A 24,410-nucleotide genomic window follows, 5' to 3' on the forward strand; every position below is an offset into this window, starting at 1 on the left:
AACCATCATCAGTTTACATTGCCAGCACTTGAACCAAGATAGGAGCCTTCAGAATTGGAAGTAATTGCTCTGAGTGAGTTTTGTAGCAGTCTATGGCTGTTCTTTCAAAGTTTGCAGTGGTATCAATTAAGAAACAGTAGCTGTAGTTACATACTGGGCTGGGATTCCTTAGAGGTATGATAGATTGACTAACAAAATATATGGCACTGGCTTAGGGATTCTTTCACTTCAAAATAGTTATATTGAAAGTAATAAGCAAAACACTAGAAAAACCAGTCAATGTAGCATTACTACTTGCATTAATTACCCCATCAGATAGCTCTGTGATTAAATTTACATTCCTAAGGAAACCCATTAAACAGTTTGACTAGCTTAATTCATTTTCTCTGCTTTCACACACAGATCAACTTGACATCATTTCAATGGCTGAAACAACAATGATGCCTGAGGAAATTGAGCTTGAAATGGCAAAGATCCAGAGACTTCGGGAAGTCTTAGTCAGAAGAGAATCAGAACTCAGGTTTATGTAAGTATCAATGCTTCTGGGAAAACACTATGCAAAATTAATCAAAATAGGAAAGAATGCTATTTAGAAGACTTTTATCTGCTTGACATTTTAAAAGGAAGAAAGATAAAGAGCATCGCTGTTAGGTGAATGCTTGCAAAATGCCATTGGGAAATTATTTTTGTAGTTGCAAAGGAAATTACCTTTTTTATTCAGCATGATTTGCAGAAGACATAAAAGGTATCTATTACTTACAAAAGGAAACTTTAGCAAAGTACGTGTCTACAGAGCACATTTTTATACCTGACATCACTCTTCTGTGGGAAGGATATTTGTCTAAAGAAAACAGCAACAGGTAGGGAGCTTCCACAGTCTAACCTAATTCAGGCTTTATTCCTTGCTTCATTAGTGGTCTTAGTTCATGTCACAAGAGAGCATGCTGTGTTCTGGACTAAGAGCAGCCAAGATTTGACATTTGTTAAATGGAAGCCATTAAGTTACGAACAGAAAAAATATTTTGATGTAGCAAATTAAATAGTAATACTCCAAGAAAGGTTTTCAAAACTGTCAAAGGGTCAGGCATAGGAGCCTTGCTGAAGGTTCACGAATATTAATCCAGTTCTGATGACGAAGTCAATGTGGTTTATATTCCTAAATCACTGGATTTAGAAGACCAGGACTTTTATTAATAAGGAGTATATATATTATTTCGAAGTCCCATCTGTCTGTGAGTACCTTGGGTGGGAAACTAATGCCTATGCTGACAGGCCAAGAACTTCAGTAGACCTAAAATCTGCTTGAACCCAGACCCTTGGCATTAATGAAGCTACAATAGCCTGAAAAAACTCACTTGTTCTCTTCTCCCTTTAAAGTACAAAGGTAGGACTGGTACTTTAACCCTTACACCTGGAGGTTAATTTCAGTGCCCTGACATGCACTGCCAGAAGTTGAAAGCCTCATCCTCAAACAGCACAGACATCTGCATCTGAGTGTTATCCCAGAAGACTTCAGCCCAGAATCACTGCTTAGACATCTTTGGAAATAAGGACTAGTAATAGTGACACTGACTTTTGATGCTGCTGTAGTGGTACAAGTAAAGTAAACAGGAAAGGTTTTGTCACACCCGCTTCTGGTAGTCAAATACTTACTTGGTTATTGGCTTGTACAGAAAGTTTATCTGGAAGAAGCCTCATCACTGAACCCTGCACTTTTCTTGACATTTTCTATATCAAACAAAGCACTGAAATAAACTGTCTCAGTGAATAAGAGCCATGGTGGACATCTGCTTGTCATTGTTTTGCACGTTCATCACTTGTTCTGTTTGTTCTTGTATCCAGTCTGTTCATTTCCCCCATGCTTATACTCATCACACTCTTTACTCTGTATTGCCTAGCAGGTGTTTGAATAAGGAATTTAACACGGAGGAGCTTGCTTATTGAAAAGGGAATATAACTGACATTCATACTGTGCAACAGTACTCTTCCTGCATTAGATGTCATCCAAACACACTCTGCCTAGAGCTACCCAAGAGCACTCCCCAGCTGTTCACTGTCTGAGTGAGGAAAGCTCTTCTGAGCACCGAAGACTCCATTAAGTTTGGCCCCTAGCTATTAGCAAAGCAGGCAGGTGACAGAGGCAGCAACTGCCAGAGATGGCCCCACTTTTTTGTCTCTTCTAAGTCATGGAAAGCCAAGCTGGTTGCTGCTGCCACTGTTATCAGCAAGAGGGACTGAGGTCTCTGCCACTGCCAAAAAATCCCACAAAAACGACCAAAGGAAATAAACTAGAGGGTTTGTGCTCTGCGTGTATCACCAGCCCTACTGCTGGCCATGGTTCCCTCCTGTTGGAGGCATACAGCCTTGTCAGCTTCACTTACACACACCAGCAACTACCACAGCTCTTCAGAGCACAGACACTTATTTTAACGGTATTCACAGTCAAGAATAAGAAAACAAAACACTGCAAGCTAGACCTGTTGCTGGTGGAAATCAGAGCAAGCTCTTCCCCTGTCAGAGTGATACAGGTTTAATCCATGGAAGGAACTTGCTTTAAGACTACTAATTTAAATTACTGTTTTCCTTGAAGAAGCTGCACAAAGAAGATTGAGGTGGGATAATAATAAAACTCACCATTACTGATGTTTGAGACAGCTCTGCAATAACATGTGTTGTCTTTAACTGTTATGTCAACATTTTGCCCAAACAAATGCACTAGCTATAAAATAAGGGCATTTGGCAGAGAACTGCTCCATGTTAGCGTATCAGCCAGTACAAAAAAAAAAAATCCAACAAAACCCTCTGAAAAACAAACCCAACTGAAAAAAACACCTAGCAAGGTCTGGATGCTCAGGGGGCCTGGAGTTGGTTTGCATTTTTCACACTTGTGTGTGAAACAGTGAAAACTTTTTCTGATGATGTGTGAGATTGTTGATAATGTAATATTCTTTCAGGCAGTTTCTCAGCTGTGACGTATATAGCATGTGTCTCTCTTCAAGTGACGTTAACTCTACATGAGGGAGTCTTCAGCAAAACATACAGACAACTTTCCTTGCTTTAAAAGTTAAGGCATTGAGGCCTTATTTTCACCATAGCAATACTATGAGGTTCATATTCCCTCTCCCTACTGAACAAAGTAACACCAATGACTAATAAAGTCTGTAGGACAACAAAAGCGATAAAATGAAATATGTTGCTCCTACATCACTACACAAATGTTATAGTACAGTACTCACAGTTGGTAACACTTCAATATCTAAATAGAATCTTCACTGAACAGTTCATCATCACTAAAAGCTTTAGAAGAGTCACCCTTGTAAGGGTGAAAGAAAAAGTGGGATGGTGAAGAAATAAAAGCCAGACACTTAATCATCATCATTATTTCAAGACAAGTCTTAAAGTATTTGAGAATCAGGCAGTGGGATTAAACTAAAAAATAAAATAATTGAGTAGTATTAGACTTAAAAAGTGGTACAGAGCAGTGTTCAAAAACCATATAAAAATATGTGGGATGTTTTTCTCATACATATCCAAGTAGACTCTGTGTCTCATCTGTTAGCCTGTGTCTATCAAACATACTGTTGATCCCACAGACACAGCTTTTCAGTTTTCAAAACTGAGGAAAATTTCAATTATATTTGAATAAATGTCACATACATTTCAGTGATTAAGTATTGAGGTAAAACATCAACGCTTTTTTTTTTTTTTTTTTTAGTTTATGAATTTCCCCCCACTTCTTTGCAACAGTCACACTGTGAATAAGCAAGTTGCTTTGTGCTGTACTGGATATTAAAATTACTCATGATCATCACTCTGGGCCATCAGCAGGAAGGTTAATCTCAGGAAGAAATTTCCCACCCATAGAAAGGGATTTGGAGACCCAGTCGGGAATAGTAACTCACGTGATATTGAAGTCAGTCACCAGATAAGAGACCTCACCCACCTGCGGGTTTATGATTCTGGTTGAAGAAGGGAAAGAGCAGCAAAAATTCCTTCAGTAAGCGGCACACTTTCTTTTTAAAGTTTAGAGAGGGTCCTTCATAAGGGCCCTTCCACTGCAGACCCATGCAAGACAATGCTAATTGCTTGCCCTCACAGGTGAAATGAGCTCTGCTGCCATGAAACAAAATGGCTGCCACTCTGTAGCAGCTCAGCCACACAATACGAAATGGCTACCCTGTCTGTGGGGCCACTGTGGCCATCCTTCCCCTGACACCCTCCTCTTGCAACGGCTCTGAGGAATTTTTTTCCTTCTTCACAAACTCTGTGCACACCCCTTGTTGTCTGCTGGGCTACGTGACATAAAGGGTCGTGGGCTGCCAGCTAAGACCCCCAAAAACCTATGTTTTCCTAGTGACTACCTCCGATGCCCCTCACTCTGCACAGGGGCACTGGTGAGTCTGTCCCAGGAGGTCTTCCAGAAAACTGGGAGGTACTTGGATGCAGGGCTGTTAAATATATGTGTCTTCCACCTGTCCTTCAGTAAACACACTCACTGCTCAGATCACCCTGAGTGTAGCACCCAGAAAGGCCACACACCCGGGTTCCAGCCTGCGCTCAGCACAGTTCACAGGGCACAGCTCTGAAAATTAAACGGTCTGGCAGACAACTACTGACAGATTCCAGAAATTGCATCATTCCTAACTGGTGGACAAGTCAGATATGTACCAATATCCATCAAAATTACCTTAAAATTCAGAAGGTCTCTGTAAGAAGGTACTGCAATTGCATCTCTGTACCAGGCCCACAAATTCTGTGTCCGCAGTCCTACAGAGCAATATGTACTGTTTAGTGACAGACCGAGAATTTACTATTGAAGGAGAATAACTATATTTGCTCTCAGACAAATATAGGTATTTCTGTAGTCCGCCTATCACTGTGTTAAAGAAAAACCTCCCCAAAATACAGAAGTAGTGAACATTCATTGAGAACAATGCAAACAAGATTTACCCTCTTTAAAAATGAAATGCCAAAAATTTTTAAGTGAAAACCACAAATATCTGTACAGTTTCAAAACGTGTTTTTTCTCTTTTGTACTGCTTTGTAGTCCTTTGCACTCTCTTTTGTCTCTGCCTTGCAGATGGAAGTGGAAATTCCTTACTGGTGTACTAAACATTAATGTGAGACCTCATTTCAGTAATTAAAAACTAAAGCACTTAAAGACAAATACATATTTAAACAGTGTAACTGTGGAACTCTGAAGTGAAGCAAAACCATAACAATACAGGAAACTCCAATTGACATATCTGGTTTTCAAATTTATGAGTCTTCTTTATTGCAAAACACAATTTCCTGAGTGAAGCTCAATAAAATTAAATGTGTGACAGCATGGTCTTAGCCTCTCCCCTGAAATCTTTCTATTTGAAAAGCAAGGGAAGCAGCTGAACTTTTTGTACGTATTTTACTACATACCACAGTGAAATAGTTCACCTTGTAGTGTATACTTTAAGAGAGGCCAGCTTTCTGATAATTCTTGTTTTTCTTTTTATTGATACAAAGAAATAAAGAAAGCAAAATCAGCTGAAGCAATTGATTAAGAGGTCATGATCTTTCCTGGGTGCAAATTGTAAGTCAGATACTAGCCTTTGTAAGCCTTTGCTCCATAATGTTATTTCCTCCTTTGAAAAGGAGGGCAGCTGAAGACAGCTGTACTCTTCATATCCAGGAAGTCCATACTATTTCCAGCTGACTTCCTGCTTGCTATGAAGAATTACCTAAAGTTTACATGGAACCAATTTTCAGATTATAAAATCAAGCCTTCCTCGATTAGGTAATGCCACAATTTATGCTGTGCAATCACATTTTAGCTCAGGCAACCATAGTCACAGCACAGCAGATGTACTGTTATTTGCTCTGTAATTACATTATCAAATCTTATTTTTGTCACAAGACCCGGGCTCACTTAGTGCCTAGGATGGACCTCCTCAGGATATGTCAAGGTTATGTAGCAATTGTGGCTATGTGTAGCAATATGTAGCAATTTGTAGCATCTCTCCTTCTATGTTAATGATACTCTGAAATTTCATAAAATCATGGCAGGAGCTGTTGTGACCATCTTCAGCCTAGCCAGGAAATGAAAATATAGCTTAAAGCCATCATATGCTATCTCCAGCTCTTCTGGGTTTATTTTCAGAAAAGCTAAGGACTCGGCACATATTGATATGAAGGAGACAGTACATATGGAAAAGCATCAGTTTATAGCTAGCCAGCATTCCCCCTCATTTGCTTCTCAGGATTCTCAGCTCATTTCTTAAAATGTTCTCTATAAAAAGAGTTTTGGGTCAAACTGTAAATTTTCAATCTGTCTTTGCTATTAAAGAAAGCAAACATACCACTTCAGAACAAGCACACTCTCTCCATCTCTAATTCTCCTGTCCCACTTCCTTTTTCTTTTTCCTGGTGAGATAACAGACCCAAAAGCTGAGGGAATTGCTCAGGCAGCATCCTCTTCATTGCACATTGGATGTGTTACTGCTATGGATACTTGCGTGTGGCTTCAGAAGCAGTTTAGGATTCATATCACTGGGAGGCATGGAAATCTACTGTGCTGAGAAAGACTTGTAAAAATGGATAATGCATGAGTTAGCTCCATTTAGCTGACAGAGGAAACAGGCAGCAAAACCTGAGACCTCTATATGATATAGGAACCGATCAAAACTGAACCTCAAAATCACTTGTAGTGCAAAATTCACGCATTTTAAAATGAATTAGCATATTCTGACCCAGTAAATATTAATAGTATAGGTGAGATCTTATCACCCACGGTTACTGCTTGTGCCTGTGAATGGAAAAGGCATGGAGTTCTTATAGCATTCGCTGTCATCATGAAACATGCTCCTTGGGAAATCTGCCAGTACCTGTTACTGCTGGCTTTCCAGATGGAAAGCAAAAGTTGAAGCCAGCTATATTGGATGACCTTGAACTAAAACTGTGGAAGTTGCTTCCACCTGTGATAGCTGTCTTGGGAGTGGTTATTTCTGCCATGTAGATGATACTGAATGGCAACTGTATGTGTAGGGAATATAAGATATTAAATAGTAAGACCTATTAGGTTGCTTTAGGCAATTGTTGAAAACAGCTTTACTTACCTCATGAAACTTGTTTGATCTGTAAAATTATAACACACAGTATTTGCTTAATGTCTGTGTGGTTATTACATTGCTAAACTAATACTGTGAAAAAGCCAAATTCACCTTCACATTGACTTAGCAGAATTAAAAATCGGTCATTGTCTTGGTACACTCCCACTACACATGATTAGATGACTCCCTCGTCTCCAGAGTGCTCATAAGATCTACATCATCCAAATTCTCCATGGATCCATTCAAGTTTTTAAACCATTTGACACTATTATGTTTGCTTACTTGCAATCCCAGGAACAATTTTTTACCTTTTATGTAAATAAGTTTGCTGCAACTTGACTTTGCCCTGGTATTATACTAGCAGTCCCACAGCTTCATTAGCTGTCCAGAGTACATAATTAACCCTGGTTTGTTTTTGGGGTTTTTTTCGTTCTTCCAATCAGGCTTACTTTTTCTTTACTTGCCTTTTCAAACTTTACCCTTTTCCCACTTTGCAAAAAAGCCCCATAAATGTCTCTTTTGTTGCTATGATATCGATGTATCCATTGCTAGCAGTAGTAAAGGTGGGATAGTCAGTAACAGTCATTCTGTAGGGTACTGGACATAATGGTAGAATCTCAAATTTAGGACAAATTCATCGTGGAGAAAAAATTATAGTCCACATTCCTCCTAAGAACAACACCACACCAACAGAGGTCAGATAGGATTCTGACCTTTATGTCCTTTGCAGTATGCACAGCAGATTGGTATTTTGAAGTACAAAAAGGTATATTTGCTGATTGCCTCGCTTTACACAACCACTGCAAAGTGAAGCAACATCAAGCTATCCAAGAACTGCAGAAGTGAGAAGTTAAATCCTTTGGTGATGATAACCTTCAATAAATCAACTCAGAAATTCAGTGTTTTAATTTAGAATGCATGCAGCAAATCTAGTAGACTCACACAAAGTGGGAACATGAAATAAGCAGTCTCTCATTACTGGCTAAACTCAAGAAGTAATACTGTACTACAAAGCCTGCTTACGTGGAGCGTTCCCATTCTGAAGTGTGAAAAGGCAGTAACGATTGCTGTCTTTGTATGAATGAAGTCCATTTCAAATTTTAATTACTTTTTCATCCAAATACTTTATCTCTGTTTTTAGTAACTGTAGCATCAACTGTGACTTCTCCATGGCTTAATGCCATGTGTGGCAACAGTGACACACACTGAGCATCACCCTAGATAAGGGTGAGAGGGAGGGAGAGTGTACAGAGATAAACAGGCTGTCAGAGGTGTAAATAGCAGTGGTAACTCACTAGTTATATATTGCTAAGCAGGTGTTCTGACTTGCTTTCTTGGCCAGTTTTGATTTTGTCTTTGTCCTGTATATTATCTATTTTCTCTCCTCTAAGGTTAAGCATGTTTACTTATGTGTGCAGCATCTAGTACTTTTTTCTGAGTTTGGCACCTAGCTGTTACTATAGTGCAAAGAAATAACACCAACAAAACCAGATTTTTTGTCATTAATAGAATTGTTGTCAGTGTTTTCTGGTAAGATCTGTCTTTTCATAGAAAGGAGTAATGAATCTTTTCTCCTTCACAGTTCTATAATCTTAACAATACAATATAACTCACTGTGAATTCCTTCTTTCTTTTTTCCTGATCGTACGTTGTTCTAGGAACACAGGATGCACTTTGGGATGCTGTAGAAAAGGAGGCCATTGTGTGGTGATATATATTTTTCAATAAATACACATCAGGTTGTCAGCTTCATAAGATGAGGTACCATTAGGAAAAATACCAAGCCCAGCTTTATGAGGTGTACCATGGCTCTCCCATTGATATAGCCTGGTGTGGCACACACTCTTCTGCAAGATAGGATTAATTTGTGGCTATGAATGTATGTCCCCATTCACCTTTTGCATCCCAAGGACATTACAATGGTTTCTCACCTCCAAATACCCAGCATCCTTGAGGAAATAATCAGGAAATTGTACGATGGGAAATGGCACAACCTGCTTTCTGTAATGAGAGTTGTCAGATGCTCAAAGCTTCAGGCTTCTGAGATTAGGGACAGCATTTCTAGGGGACTAGAATCTAGGATCTAGTCCCATCCTAGCCATGGATCTAGAGGCCTCAAGGATGTCAGCATGCCCACTGTAGAACTGGGAATTCCTGCAAGGTCCAGCTCTGGTGAGGGTCTCTCAGCTTTTCAGATGGGAGCCTGGAAGCCTCAGGAACAGGAGTTCAGGACAGAATTGCAGAGTTCTAGACTGCACTTTAAGCTGAAAGTATAAATACAAACCAGCTATCAAAAAGGGAAGAAAAATGCCTTTGGTTCAGTTTGATCTCTCTGCAGAGCTATCACCTTTGCCCTGTTTGACAGCAGTCAACCCCAGAGAAAAATATGACATTACACTTTCAACTGTGTGGCAGTAAAAATGCTATGTTAAAATGCTCAGAAAGGAAAAGCGTTTTTTTAGTGGTGTATAATGATAAACATATCATTACCAAAGTATTTAATGAACTTAGTGCCTGTTAGTTGAGATGTTTGTTTCTTGAAAAAGGAAAGAATTCCTCCTTTTAAGGAGAAATTTTCATTATCATCTCTGTTGGACAGCTAAGAAAGTAATTATTTAATTAAAAGTTTTCTTTAAAATGCTATTTAAATGAGCATTTCTCATTTAATATATGTTGTGGTTGTCACAAATTGTTTACAGAAAAGGGAACAACTCTGGGTATTTTAATCTTTTGACTTAAGTAATTTTTAGGTCAGTAACTTCGCGCTGTATTTCTGAATGTAGCCTTTAATCCCAAACTGTTTTTTATTTCCCAGTTCTTAGATATCTATGGTCTGGTTTGCCTGAGTGGATGGTAGAATGAATTGTCTTTCATGAGACAATGTATCCAAGATAATATATTCATAATACAGCATGCATATATAGTACTCACAGTTACTTTGGCCCACCCTTTGGCGTAGTTGATCTTTCTGTAGGCGAGGATGCTCTGTCAGAACATGTAACTCTTGACCTATGGTATTTCAGTGGTCTCTCTCACTTGCCTTCTGCTATGAATAGGAGAGGATAGATCAGTGATGACTGAACAGTGAATTGAGAAGTCTTGAAATGGACGGACTGTCAATATTTAATTTTATACCAGATACCTTTATATGGTTTTCAGCTTTGATAGTACATAGTTGCTGTTCTGGTTTGAAAAATAAGAAAAGATCAAATAAGGAGGCAAATTAAGAAGGAAATTTATCATTGATTCTGCTAGAGACAACACAGTCAAACCAAGTTTCCTACTTCTGCTGCCTAATAACAAAAAACCTGGTTTTTTCCAGACCAGTTTAAAGGAACCATGCACATAAGTTTGCCCTATATTTTTACATGCGGTCTTCTGTATGCTGCTGCAATGGGTACTTCTGAACTTAAATCTAACCTCCCTATTGCATGTTTTTAGACAAGTTAACTTCATCAGTTTTTGCCATGTAGAGAAATATTCCCCTCCACAGTGGGGCACTTCCAGGAAGCTCCTCTTGTTACTATTGAATTTGACAGTAAAACTTCATAACTGGCAGAGGAGATGACCAGGCTCAAAAGAATTTAACAGTATCAGTGAGAATGAAACAGAAATAGCTTCTTTAGACACTGTTCTGAACTGCTGAGAAATATGCCTTAAATATGACCTCCAAGGACTGAGATTTTCAAGTCCTGCCGTCTTCAATTGTTCTGAAGCAACAGCTGAATGACATTACTTCGCAAGTTGCAGTCCAGTGTTTCTATCCACTCTTCCTCCATCAGAGAGCACTTTTAACATGAAAAAATAGACAAACTCATTTTAATAATTAAAGTTAATCATAGAACTTTTGATTTGTAACCTGACCTGCCAAGCAGGCTGGTCAGCAATCTGTTATCTTAATAGCCAGCTCTGGGTCTTCCAACCTGAACAGTACCAAGTGCTGAGCTAAATAACAAGGTGATAAACACGCTCCGTAATGACTCAGGCAACGTGTGCTATATTCATTAAATGTTGTCTGTGATTTCACAGATTTATAATTATAAGCTTTAAGAAACTAAGATGAGTTGACAGGGAAAAAATGGAGTCAAATGTAGAAGACTGGCATACATAAACTTATTTTTTTCTTCTAGTGTCAGAATATTTTCACCTTTCAAGATTCCCCACAGCTTTGGCAAGGCCTTAAACACCTGCAGTCCCCAAAAGCAGCCTCCACTGATGTCCCTCCTCCCCACCTCAATCTGTATTTTAATGAATCTGCAGTTTGAAAACACCAATTACCATCTTAGTCTGTAGCAATTCTCTTTTATTTCTACACAGTCCTTTGCTTCAGTCACCCAAATTTCTCCATCACTACTGGCTGCTTTTGAGCATGTTCATTGGTCACACCACCAAGGAGATGATTGTCTTATCCCTGTATTGAGACCTTCTCCATATACATGTAATCGTGTCAACTCGTGACTTTGCATGATGTCTGATTCTTAGGCCATCTCCTAGACTGACACTATCAGAGTCTTCAGAAACTCTTAACAATTACAAGCGTTTTACTTCTGGGACAGGAATATATTAAAACAGAACTAAAAATAACCTAAGTGTCTGCAAGTCCTCTTGGAAGAGAGGGAAGGAAACCAACAAAACCACTCTACATTCATTTTTTAACTTCAAGCACTTTAATGCAATAACAGAAAACAAAAGAATCTTAAGACCTCCTCTAACAGACGTGCTAGAGAGAGCACAGATCTATTTCTAGCTTTGAAAGTCATTCCGCAAAAGCAGCAGCTCTCTAGACACACTGAACTGCCCTGCTCTTCCTGAAATCAACGAAAAAGACATTTTATGTGTACGTAGTTGTTATTAATAATTCTTACTCTCAAGTCTTAAGCATTCGACAGATGTTGGCCATCTCTTTTTCTTTGGCTGACCATTAAGGTGAGCATTTAGTGATTTTCCTACTGCTTTTTACTATCATTTTTGCTTTTTTTCCATCCATGGCTCTAGATGATACCTAGGTCTTACACTAGGGAATTTTGTTTTCTTCCTCAGCTGAAAAGATGACAGGAAAATGTAGCTGTTCTGTAATAATTTCTATTAAAACACAACACTTCTGTGTCTGTTTCTTTTTTAAGTCCTGCCTGCCACTGTCTTCCATAGTGTCTGAGACCTGCCAGGGCACAGGGAAGGGAGGTCTCCTCTGTTTCCTTGCCCTGCCCGCCCTCAGTCCAGATGGTGCACAGCAGAGGTGACTCATGCTGTCACTTCACTTGTGGATTTTATGGGAATGACAGTGCTCAGAGCATTCTTCCCCTGGTAACTGGGCTACAAGAACATGTACTGGGGCTGAGTCACTGTGCCAGATCACTGCAGAGTCTTCCGACCCACTTATTTTCCTGTCATTTTGTGACACGTTTAGAAAATCTTCTGCTCATGCTGTTTATTCATTATGAGCTATTTTATCTTTTTTTTGGGCAAACAGAGAGGCTGCTTTTAGGTTTTGATGATACGGCTTGAAATACCAAGAGAGGAAAAGAATAATATATGCTTACGTGATATCTCCAAACATACAGACGGTTTCTTACAATAAGCCATCAAGAAACAGAAAAGCAGAATTGCAGACAGTGTGTCAGGAATACATGAAAGCATGCTGAAAATTCATCCCTAGTTCAATACTATTGCAATTACTCCAGGAATGGATTTGGGTTCTTAATAAGAGAAATGTTTTATCATAGTCATAACTCATGTGTTTAAGATTGCTAGGCATACATTTAAAGCTCAGCTTTGGGGGAAAACTGACATATTGTAACTGCTGTTTGCTTTACTGATGTTTTTTCTAAAACATCAACAATGATTTCACAGGGACTGGAAAGAATGTACTATCTATTCCAGAAAATCATGGAATCATTCAGATTGGAAAAAACCTTTAAGATTAATAGAGTCCAACCAGCCTTGCACTGCCAAGTCCATCACTAAACCATGTCCCTAAGAGTCAGCAAAGATTGTTTGTACATTGTAGATTTTATGCAAATGTATCTAGCAGCTTTGCATATAACTTAAACAGGCCTGGGGGGTGTCATTTCAGTACCCTATGCCATGCTGTATCTACAGGGGAAAAGCCATTGCATTCTGCACAGACCCAACAACCTGACTGTGCCCTTCTCCTTTGAGAAAAGCACCGGGTGCACAGGAAGCGTAACAATGCTCTTAAATAAGCCGGACAATAGCCTGTGTAACTTCTCTTGTCTGTCTCACACTCTGATAGGTTTGACATATAGGAGAGAAAATGCTACAGAATCAGGCGCAATGGGTTTTCCCAGCTTCTCTGTAGAAGCCTAGGGGACCCAAAGGAGTTTTGTTTTCTCTACTCTGCAGATTCTTGCTTTCTTTAAGGTTCCCAAAAGCTCTTTTCACTTCCTAAAGAGGCCCGATGGTAATGCAAATATGCTGTCACTCAAACCCTGCTGACTACCCAGCTTTCAAATGAGAAATCCACTGGGGCTTTTAAGAACCAAAGCATAAGGGGGAAAAGAGGGGAAGGTCCATAGTACCAGTACAGATCAAATGGTCTTCCAAGAACTAACTTTCCCAGGAGTTTGAGGAGGAAGTTCAGGCTTTACTCAGGGCAACAAGCTGACTCTTGCTCAGGACAGCAATTTTAGCCCTACATTCAGTGTTATTTGCTAAGCAGATGTGTGATGTGCTTTATAGTTACAAGCACTGTACCTCCTGCTTTTATTGTCAGAGGGATGAAGTCTTCACATAGTTTTTACGAACATGTCCCATAGCCCTCCTTTAGTCATTTAGCCATAGCTTTTGCTTTTCTCCTAATCAGCACCACAGAAACACAACGGCTGTTTGACACAGATGGGAGTAAAGATGTTTCCATGTACTTAAGGAGATCGGTGCAGATGGTGGGTTTAGACTTTGTCCATCATCAAAACACACTAACCTACAGAGCTGGGACTCTGGACAAGTCACCTAGCTTATGACTTTTGGAATTCAGATTTTCACAGAGCTGTTACAGCTTTTAAGTGCTTGGCCAGGCACTTACTTCTCTCCTGTTGGTTACAAGGGAGAAACAAAGTTTAGGTGTCAGGAAGAAGACATGCTAAGAATATATATGGAGAGTTCTAGCTATATGCTGTGCAGTTAGATTTTAAAAGAAGTCAAAATAATGGGAGGAACTGCAACTACAGTACCTTTTCCACAAATTGAGCATAGGGGCTATAGGGACTACTGAACACTGATGATCTTGCTCGCTTGGAACATAACTACCAGTGTTATTTTAAATTCCTGAAAATCCTGAGATAAGAGCAGTGACATCAGCATTTGAGATTACCTCGAGGAGGGCAGGGAGCCAGACTGGTACAGTGAGGTATTTTAATTAGTATTTTTCAGATCTTCCCAAAACAAAGCCCAATCTACCAGATACAGAAAAAAGAATCTCTTCTCTCTGTAAGTCACGGAAATCTCTTTTGTAGAAACTCACTGTTCTCTTCCTAGTTGAGGGTCTGGCCCCTAGATACCATCTGAACACAGCAGTTCAATATTGAACACTTCTTGCCAAGAAACTGTCATCTTTGTTAACTATGATCATTTTCCTCAGATATATTAACGACACCCAAACTACACGAACATCAAATGGATAAGGAGCTGTGAGGCTTGCTCACATCCCAGCACACTTTGAATATTGATTTCCCTGAGGGGATAATGTTTAAGATTGTTAATTGTTAAAAGTAATTTCAATACCATTTAGCATGATGGATCTCAAGAGTAAACCAGGCTTTTCCTGTGATCAGCATGAATAATATGGGGAGCCCAAGTAAGAATAATCATTGGTATAAATGTCTCTGCCTCCAAGTGTCCTAAACACACACAGAACCATGGGCTAGCCCTGAAGCTAGCAAGATGATCTTCCCAATAAAAGTAAGTTTTACAAGATAGATGTATGGGGGGAGAACAGATCCCCAGCAAAATTAACAGTGGCTTCTGAAACAGGGAAAAGAGGTCAACAATAAAAATTATTATCAGAGGCATGTCACTGTTATATTTTGGGAAGAGAGAAGTAAAAAGGCAATAGGAACAGCTGTCATAGCACAAAAACTAGAAGAGGCAAGATGGAGTTAACCAAAGCAGCAAATCATAAAAGAATCAACATGTCTTAACAACAGGAGCAAAGCAGCTGAAGGACAGCTCCCTGGAGAGGCCTGCATTCCACGCAGAGGCAGCAGGGAGAATAAAGCTCTTGGATTGTGATTAAAATCTTATTTGTGCCAGAAACACCTACTTTTTCCACTCCTCACTTAATGAAATAATTTGACTGCATTATCCTTCACGCACTCACTGTCACATACAGACACACTCTAATCTCTCAGGTTTACCTCTCCTGAAATATCACTGTGACAACCTGTGTCCTGATAGCACTTTAGCTACCTTCAGGTGCTGAGCAACAGGCAATCTACCCTTCAGGCACAGGATTATGAAACAATCGGAGATCTGTGGGCAACGATAGTGTTGGTGACATCCAAGTTGAAGAATGTAGAATTAATTACAAAGGCTGTTTGTGTATTCCTCAGGGTGTGACTTCAAAATGGAAGCCTTGATGCAGCCCTCGGAACCAACACCCGAGCCGTGGCTGCCAGTATGGCTGGGACACTAAAATAAAACATTTGCCAGGAAGCTAACGATGAAGTTCACTAGCTTCCAGAGGAATAATTCAGTATAGCAGCTCTCTGGATAGGTATCAGTTTCAATAAAAACTGAAGGTGCAGTTTCTGTTAGTGTTAGATTATTATTTTTTATAGCTGTCTTCTGTGTCTTGACATTCTGCACACATCAAGGATTTGAAGCATCACATCAACCATGGAAGGCATTCACCCAAGGCACAAGAGCTCAAAATAGATGCCAAATTATGACAGGTTCCAGATCTTTGGTATCAGGGCTAAATTATTAATAAGGTCACAAAGCAAGTTGGTAGTAGAATATAAACCTTGTCTTGGCTGTGCCAAGTAATGTTACCGACTTCTGCTACCCCTTCCCTGTTACTCTCACCCTTGCTCTTTTCCCGAGTGAACACTGTTGCTGCAGTATGTGCAATGTGGTACACCTGTCTTTTTGATGACCATTAAATATACAGATGCCCATTCCAGAATGTTTGGTAACATTCAAAAAAGTAAAAGGTAACTGAAATAACCTGCAGTGACAGATATGACCTACACACAAATTAGTTCCCAGTAAGAAATCAAAGGCTCAACAGGCATTTAGTATTAAATACCTTTTGCTATCTGTTAAAATTGGTGAATAAATTAGTATCCCAAGGTTAAACTTCTGCATTCCAAACTGATGCACAGGACCCAGGCAAGGGACAGTACCATATATTCAGATGATACCTGCCCATCCTGTCACACAAGATGGTTTGCATGTCTCTGACCATACTTTTTCTGTTTCTGCAGGATGGATGATATCCAGCTGTGCAAAGACATTATGAACCTTAAGAAAGAGCTGCAGGCTTTGGTAGCAATCCCAGGTAATGCCTATCTCCAGCCCAATACTAATATAATACATGGGTGATGCACGGGTGGGGATGGTGTCAGAAGCACACCTCTGCCCATAACAATCAGAGATTCCCCCCCAAGGCTGAGTTTCATCTTTCTCCTCTGGATCTTTTTTTTTTTTTTTTTTTTCCCATTTCCTTCCCATCTTTAACATAATTGTCTCTATATTTCTTTTCATGCTGAATTTCACCGTTCCCTTGGCAGCAGTTCTACAAATATCACTCAGACAGGTGCATATTCCTTAGTTCTTGCACTCTCTTGGCAATCTCAAGGGAACCAAGTAGCACAGAGATCATCAGGTGGAAAAGACAAGAGTGCTGAGATACCAGAATTAAAAGGGAGGAGAGGGATTTATCACTGCAAATGTGATTTTTTTTTTCCTAGATATGCCAATTCATTATCACGCCCATAGTTAAATCTAACTACCAGAATAAAGTAAACCAGGTTTCTACAAAAAGCAGGGGGCAAAAGTCTGCTTTGTGTTTTGCTTTAATTCTCTGTTCTAAGGAGGGACAGGGTTGTGGGCAGTTTTGCAGTCCTTGACTCCAGACTCCAGCTGAAATAAATGAGGAATTTTGCTTCACTCCAGCTTTGCTGTTTCAGATCACCCACAACAGCCCTACCCTATTCAAGAAAAAAAATAAAATACAGACAAATCCTCGAAACCACCCAGCAACTGCAGTGGGTCGTTTATACTAGGTATGCATGGCCTCTAGCACGCTTCAGAAATGATTTGCTGCTGCCTAACTGTTAAGGACGAGTTTTGACTCTCATTTGCTTACCCTCATTCCCCACCCCCCACATTTTATTGTGGGACTTTAAAGGACAACTTTCTCCCCAGATGGGAGAGAAGGTCACTCATGAAACAGGAAACAATGGTCTACTTTACAGCCACACATTCTTAGTTGTATAAGAACTTACCCACTTTTCTTTGTATCCAACAAAAGTAGACTCATATTTTTTACTAGTTCTTTCTTTATACTTCTTAGTTACCTATAGGTCACATTTTTAATTTCTATTATTCTATTTTTATTATTGATTTAAATGGTATTGGAATGCATTATGAATCCTAGAAAATATATATGAGTAATTCCCCTTGTCTTGCCTTTTCTAGTTTGCAGCTTTCCTGCTCATACTTTTAACATACAGTTAAGGTTGATCAGTTTTCATTTTTTTTTGCTGGATTTTTTTTTTTTTAAAAAACCTTTGTGACAGGAAAATACTTTTTAAAACTCTTACACAGAGAACCACAGACAGCAGTTTCTCCTTAGCACTTTGCAAATCTCTGCAAACTTAAAACAATTATATTCCAGCAGCACCACCTTTTGGCAGACTCACAACAAGAACACTTTTGTCTTAATGAAGACAGAGAAGCTGCTGGCATTCACACAGAACTAAGTGCAGACACAGCACACACCTAACCTAGAAAAACACTTTCCGTAGACACGGTTTAGCCAATTTCAGTAGACATGGGATCAGAGTATGCAGTATTTTGCCACAATTCAGGATGCATATATTTGGCAGGCAGTTTCCTGAAGGGTATCATGAGAGAATTTCAGACTGGGAAGAAGACAGATTGAAAGGAAGTATAAAGTAGCTTCTACCTTCAGTAGTGAGAGCACGAGATCCCTTGCTCCATAGATACAAGAGGCAAAGCCAAAAAAAAAAAAAAAAAGCAGCAATTTCTATGCCTTTTTTGTTTTTCTCCTGTAAATTCATTATTAATCACAGGAATTCTCCATAGGTAACAATGTAAAGGCCTTGAAATCTTCACAGCAGTCAGTAATCACCTCCCTTTAGAATTTCTAAGAGATAAAACACAGAAAATACATCTCAGACAAAGCAGCCTTCTGTTATATTACAAATTATTTCCTTTGCTACTGACAGGCCATACTTTAAAATTCTCTAAGGAGTATGTCTTTCTGAGATTGAAATTCTGTAAATCTTGTCTTAAAAATACATTCAAGGTGCTTTTATCTCACTAAGGAATGGATTTACTGCAGAAATTTCCAGCAGGAAACATCCTAAAGCCCATGATCCAAAACTAAGCTGTATTAAACAATTATTTTCAAATTATTTATTTAGCTGTTTAAAATCTGAGTTCAATCAGCAGACATAACGTAGCTCAGATGCAGACCGCAGGCAGCTTGCACTTCTTCCTACAACTCTTACTGTGTTTAATTTTATGGTTGTCTCAATGCAGTTCTACTGCTGAAAACCAAAATTCTTTACTTAATAAAAAGTGTCTTCTCAGCTAATTAAAATTTTTAGCTTCTTGAGGAAATGCGTGGCCTGGGATCATCTCTGCTTGCTGCATTTGAAGATTTCTGTCTTAACTGCACTTTTATAACCTTACACTACAGCTCCATAACCCCTAACATTTGTGAGTTTTAGTTTGTGGCAGGTACATCTTTCACATCACAAAAATAGTTGTTTATAGGCAACCCAGTCATTACAGACTGGCCAATTAACAAGGACATATATTACTCAAACTTTTGAAACACAGGGAAAATAAACACTTTCATTTATTTTTCCACATTTTACAACTGATGCTATTTGTGTGGATGTGCAGCTCACCTGCCTTACTAGAGTAGAAATAAAGTGTTGTACAGCCAAAGCTGTCATGAAATACAGAGAAATAGTTCCTTTGTTGTGGTCTTGTTTCCTCTGAGGTCAAAGGAAGTTTGTACCACCGATTTTAATGAAACAACCTGGCCTGTTTTCTTACTTTTCAAAAAATTCAAAGCAGTGTCTTGCAGAGTAGTTTATTATTACAAGCAGGCTTGCCAAGCCCCAGTTTCCAGATCATTAAGCTGATCAGACACAACAGTAGCAAGTGGAAGAGAAAAAAGAGGCAGTGACCAGAACTTGCTGGGGGGGTTGGTAACTCAGGTCTGAAGAACCACTGACTTCAATCAGCAATTCATTCTTAAATTTCCACACACACCCCAGCCCCCACTCCACAGAATCCAAAGTAATAGTCTCTTTTTGTTTTTGACCAGAAAGAGAAAAAACAAAGATGGAGAAACAAAAAGAGGATGAACTGATTCAGAAGATCCACAGACTGGTACAAAAAAGAGATTTTCTTGTAGATGATGCAGAGGTAGAGAGATTACGGTAAGAACTAAAAGCTACTGAACTTACTTGTGAGATTTCAAAAGTCTAATGCTACACCGGAGTGACAAATTTTACATTGACATTAATGAGAGAGAATCGGTCCTTTGAAAGTTAAAGGCCTCCTCCCAGTTCCATAGGAAAGGCATTAAAACTAGATTGTTGCGCTTCCATGGCTTTATATCTTACTAATGATTTGGTCATCTCACAACTACAGTGGGGTTTGGTCTCTTACTTTCCTACCAGAATGTGTCTGGGCATTTACCATTAATAAGAGAAGGATTTTTGCTGCTACCAGAGGAGCCTCTTGGCACAGGAGATAGTCATGAAATGGAATTCTACAAGGGGCATGTTTGTAGACATGAAAATCTGCCTTTTTTAAATTATTAATGTGGTTGGGGTTTAAAAAAAAAAAAAAAAAAAAGAATGCGATCACTAACACAAGTCTACTTAACCTAAAACATAAGTGAGTTTGGAATGGTTTCATCTCGGTACCTTAGCCCAAAGTTGCTGAGAAACTTGTGGTCTTCCTCAAAAGCTCATTTCCAGCTGTTGTACTAAGAACCCAACACCCTACAGATAGTCCAGGTTTTGCTATTGCTTTCCCTGTCTTTCAAGAGTAAAGATTCAAGGCTCATCAACCCATTTATCCTAAGTGACAATATCTCTTCCAACACATTTAAGTTCTAAGCCAGCAAAGGACAGGAGAAGAAAGCTTGCCAGCATCCGGCAGCTGATCAAAGAGAGCTGGCCAGAGGCAGCAGCTGACAAGAAGCCCGAGCTAGCGGTGTAATCCAGAGTGCTCAACTGCTACTGCTATATCCCAATCACAAAAACCACATCAGCAGCCAGACAATACATCAGCCTAAATGCAGGCTACTGAGAATGTACTGCTATGCAGATACGAATACATTAGTGTCAATTCACATTTGCAGTAAAACCTGAGGCTTTTCTTTAAAACTCTTGATAATAAAATCTGCTTTTCCTCTAAACTGAGATATTCAATCAGTGTGCTCATTGTTAATGCTTAAGTAAGAAAATAGCTAAGAAACTAATATGACAATATAATTAATAGACACACAACATCATCTTTTTATTTTGGGCCTAATGCTGTCATCTTCAGACAAAGAAATATACTTCGTTTTGGTAAACACCAACAGCGGAAAACCATGCGATCCAATCTTTTGTTTAAGTGGGCCTTTGAAAATAAACAGTACAACCACAGCAGTATGTATCCTCAGTTTTACTCTGTAGAGGAAGCATTGTGAAGCACTTGTGAGGCCAATTTAAAATAGGTGAAACATTATGGTTTAAAATCCACTAACTAGGGAATATAATGAATCCAACACTATCACAGACAAGTAAAGAACCTTGGGGAAAATTCTCTCTCAATTCAAGTTAGTTAAAGTTTTCATTTAGGCAAACATTTTGTTTTCTTTAAAACCACGTAGTTTTTCTGCTTATTAAGAAGCAAACCAGTGAATTGTTTACTAGTGATTTGATCCAGCTACTTTAGCTTTTACCGTCCCATTTACAGTGAAGACACTGTTTTTTCTGTAACAGATTTATTCTCCTTTTTTTCCCCACCAGAGAGAAAGAAGAAGACAAAGAGATGGCTGAATTCCTTCGCACCAAGTTAAAACCCTTAGACAAAGCAACGCAATCTCCTACCAGTGAGTTCCCAAACATTAAGAAAAACAAGAATAATAGGAAAAACTTCAGACAACTAGACAAAACAGTATTTTCAAAGGCCATGCTGGGCCAGCCTCTGCCAAAAGCTAGGTTCATGTAGCTAGATCACCCTGAAACAAGATAGTGTGTCAGCAGCTGCTCACCATTTAAAATTCAGATGCCCAATTGCCCCTTAAAACTGAATCCGAGTCATGTATTGCCACTTCAGAACTGCTTTGTATGTTTCATATATGCAAAGTATACTTGAATACATGATATCTGAAGCAAAATTTGCCTGTTACGCTTCAGCCAAGAGGGAAACTAGAGAAAAGACTGCAAACTTCCACAGCTACCACAAATTTCTTACATCTTACCAGCCTAAATAGACTTTTTGATCACCTCAACTCAAATCACTTATAGACACACTAATTTCTCAGAAACTACACACATTACATGATCCTTTGTAATCTTTTATCTGCAGCTTTCAAATACAAGTTACAGCATGAGCTCTAAAAGTTAACAGATTGATTTTTGACCCAGCTCAAACTGAGCTCTTAGGCATGGAGCTGGTCAAGTGAGAGTGGTGCCCTTCTTAGAAACCGAATTTGGTCCACCAGCTGAAGAGGTTTGTATCCAAATACTGCCATTTTGCACAGATCAAGATCTTGCCAGAGAGTTTCTAGAGGGATATGGAATGACTGTGGAGTTCAAGTACAAGGTTAATAGAGACATTAAGATGCATCACTAATTATTTATACCCTTTTAGTCACAGGGAGCATGACTCATCTCCCTTGTTAGTTTACTTCATTTCATTGCTTTTAAATGCAATGATAAAGATAAAAAGATTCTTTTCACCCTGAAAATTTAAAACCTGTCTTTATCTTGTTCTCCTGTTACAACATCCAAGTTGAAGAGAGAAACTCTGGCAATATTTTTGTTCTTCAGCTCCTTCGTTGCTGGGGTTTAAACACAGTATAATGACTTTCTGTGGAAGGCCTGTTATCTGACCCTAGGGCTGTGAACAGGGATACCTGGATTGAACAAGATGCAAGAAGTTTACCCTTCCATTGAGAAGTCTGGATGCTTTAGGCCCTCTTAACTCTCTCCCTTGAAGAGATAAAATTCCTGAGCAGCCTGGATCCACATACTAACTTGGTTATATGTGTTGTCCAAACATAAGTGAAAAGTCGGGGCAGGGGGGTATGGGGGAGGAAGGCTTACAGAAGTAGGAAGAAATAGTTTGACCAGCTCTTAGTTTTAATGGTGTCTTGTTTTGAACATTGCAGGCAGCCCAGCAGAAAAGAAGGCAGAGCCTCCTCCAAGCAAGCCCACCATTGCCAAAGCAGGATTGGCTATTATTAAAGATTGTTGTGGGGCCGCACAATGCAACATCATGTAGCTCTGGGCTCTCTACCGCGTTTGTCTTTTCAAATGTTTTCATTGAATGAAAATGTAGAGTGAGGGGAACTAACAGCATCCTGCTAACAGAATCAAGAGCAACTGGTACAACAGTAATATATGGAATGTACAATGGCAGGTTCTTCACTGTTGCATGGATCACTCAACACGCATGCCTAAAACCAAAAAAGAAATCTATATAGTGGCTGTCCAGTGACCAGAAAAGATCTGTCGTAGAGTCAACAAACACCCCAGTGATAAAGGTGAATGAATAGAGGGTATATTTCATCTAGTAAGGTATAAAAACCAGCAATTTTAATAGGCTGTCACTTTGTAAGAATCTGTTGTACACTTTTCCCCTTTAACAAACAGCACTCAAAAATTGCTGAAATATCCCATTTTGGCTACTTTTCAAAACAAAAGCCACAAGTAGCAATGCTGTACATAGCGCAACTGATAGATGAAGCAACTTTATGATAACTGATGTTGCATACAAAATACTTACCAAAACTAGTGTGATGTTAAACTACTTTGCTGTGGAGTTTCACTTCAAATTCTCTCTAAAGAATGAGGATCAGTGACAAGGATGCTGCAAATAGAGATAGATTTTTATATCCCACATGATTTCCGAATTATTCAAGTCAAATGAATATTGCTTGCACCAGGGAAAATAAGTCTCTGGTAAAGCTTTAGCAAGCACAACTACAGTAATCTGCAAATAGATGATGTAGTCCAAAGTAGTGTCATTTCTCTTTTAGATCTCCACCTCGCAGGGGGTCAGAAATACTCCCCTAGAGAGTTTTGCCCACTATTAGAAATTACACGTAGTATGAGATTATGTATCACCGGTAGATTGCTGGGAGGAGAGTGGAAGACAAACAAAATTTAATATTTAAACTATGCTTAAAACTAATAATTGTGCATTTCATTACCATAAATATATAAATTATTAAACACAGGAAGGTACTAGCTACCCAACACAAATTGACCACAAGATAACTATACAAATACACAAGTAGGTATTTGTGGTGGGAAGATCACATTCTACAAAAAATGGGTTTAAAATTAAGGGAAATACAGAAGGACTTATCTGTGTTTCACAATTAGATGTGTTTCTGGTCTCTATGCAGATTAAGCCTTGTGGAATCTAATATCTTTATATTAGCTGTCAGTAGCTGGTTTGTCTGTGTGATGGTATTCCATATAAATGTACTGTGATAGGTGTAAATAGTAAAATAAACGTATATGGATCCAATGTGAAAATCTCAGGCTTAGAAATAACAAACAGCAAAAAGTTCCTAAAATAGTTTTGCAGGAGGAACCTCCATTTTGTGAAGCCAGCTAAGTGAAGTGTACACTTATATACGAAGAAGCCACAGTTACAGGAAAAGAGAAAAAAATAACAGCAGTTACCCTAAAAGGATAAACTAATATTTTTTTCTGAAGTATCTTATCAAGGTTCAAGGAGACAGTAAAATCATCTAAAGTAACTCAAGACTATTCTTGAACAAGTAAAACCTAACCCCTAGCATCAGACTGATTTGATTAAGGACATTTGCATTTCCAGAGTAATTTGTTTCAACATCGCAGACTCACTTGA

At 39.0% G+C, this 24,410-nt stretch overlaps 1 protein-coding gene across 1 annotated transcript in view; it reads left to right on the plus strand.

Annotated features, from left to right (window-relative positions):
- The window catches only part of BMERB1 (bMERB domain containing 1), a 52,223-nt gene extending 28,278 nt beyond the window's left edge, over positions 1–23,945 (plus strand). The window contains exons 2-6 of the mRNA XM_056337213.1: positions 403–526; positions 16,526–16,599; positions 19,630–19,744; positions 21,332–21,414; positions 22,699–23,945. Of these exons, the coding sequence (XP_056193188.1) occupies positions 403–526; positions 16,526–16,599; positions 19,630–19,744; positions 21,332–21,414; positions 22,699–22,811 (509 nt within the window). The 3' untranslated portion in view covers positions 22,812–23,945. The remainder of the gene's footprint in view (positions 1–402; positions 527–16,525; positions 16,600–19,629; positions 19,745–21,331; positions 21,415–22,698) is intronic.
- Positions 23,946–24,410: the final 465 nt, after the last annotated feature.

The sequence above is a fragment of the Falco biarmicus genome, chromosome 4 (genome assembly GCF_023638135.1).
Source record: "Falco biarmicus isolate bFalBia1 chromosome 4, bFalBia1.pri, whole genome shotgun sequence".
In the NCBI taxonomy this organism is placed as follows: Eukaryota; Metazoa; Chordata; class Aves; order Falconiformes; family Falconidae; genus Falco; species Falco biarmicus.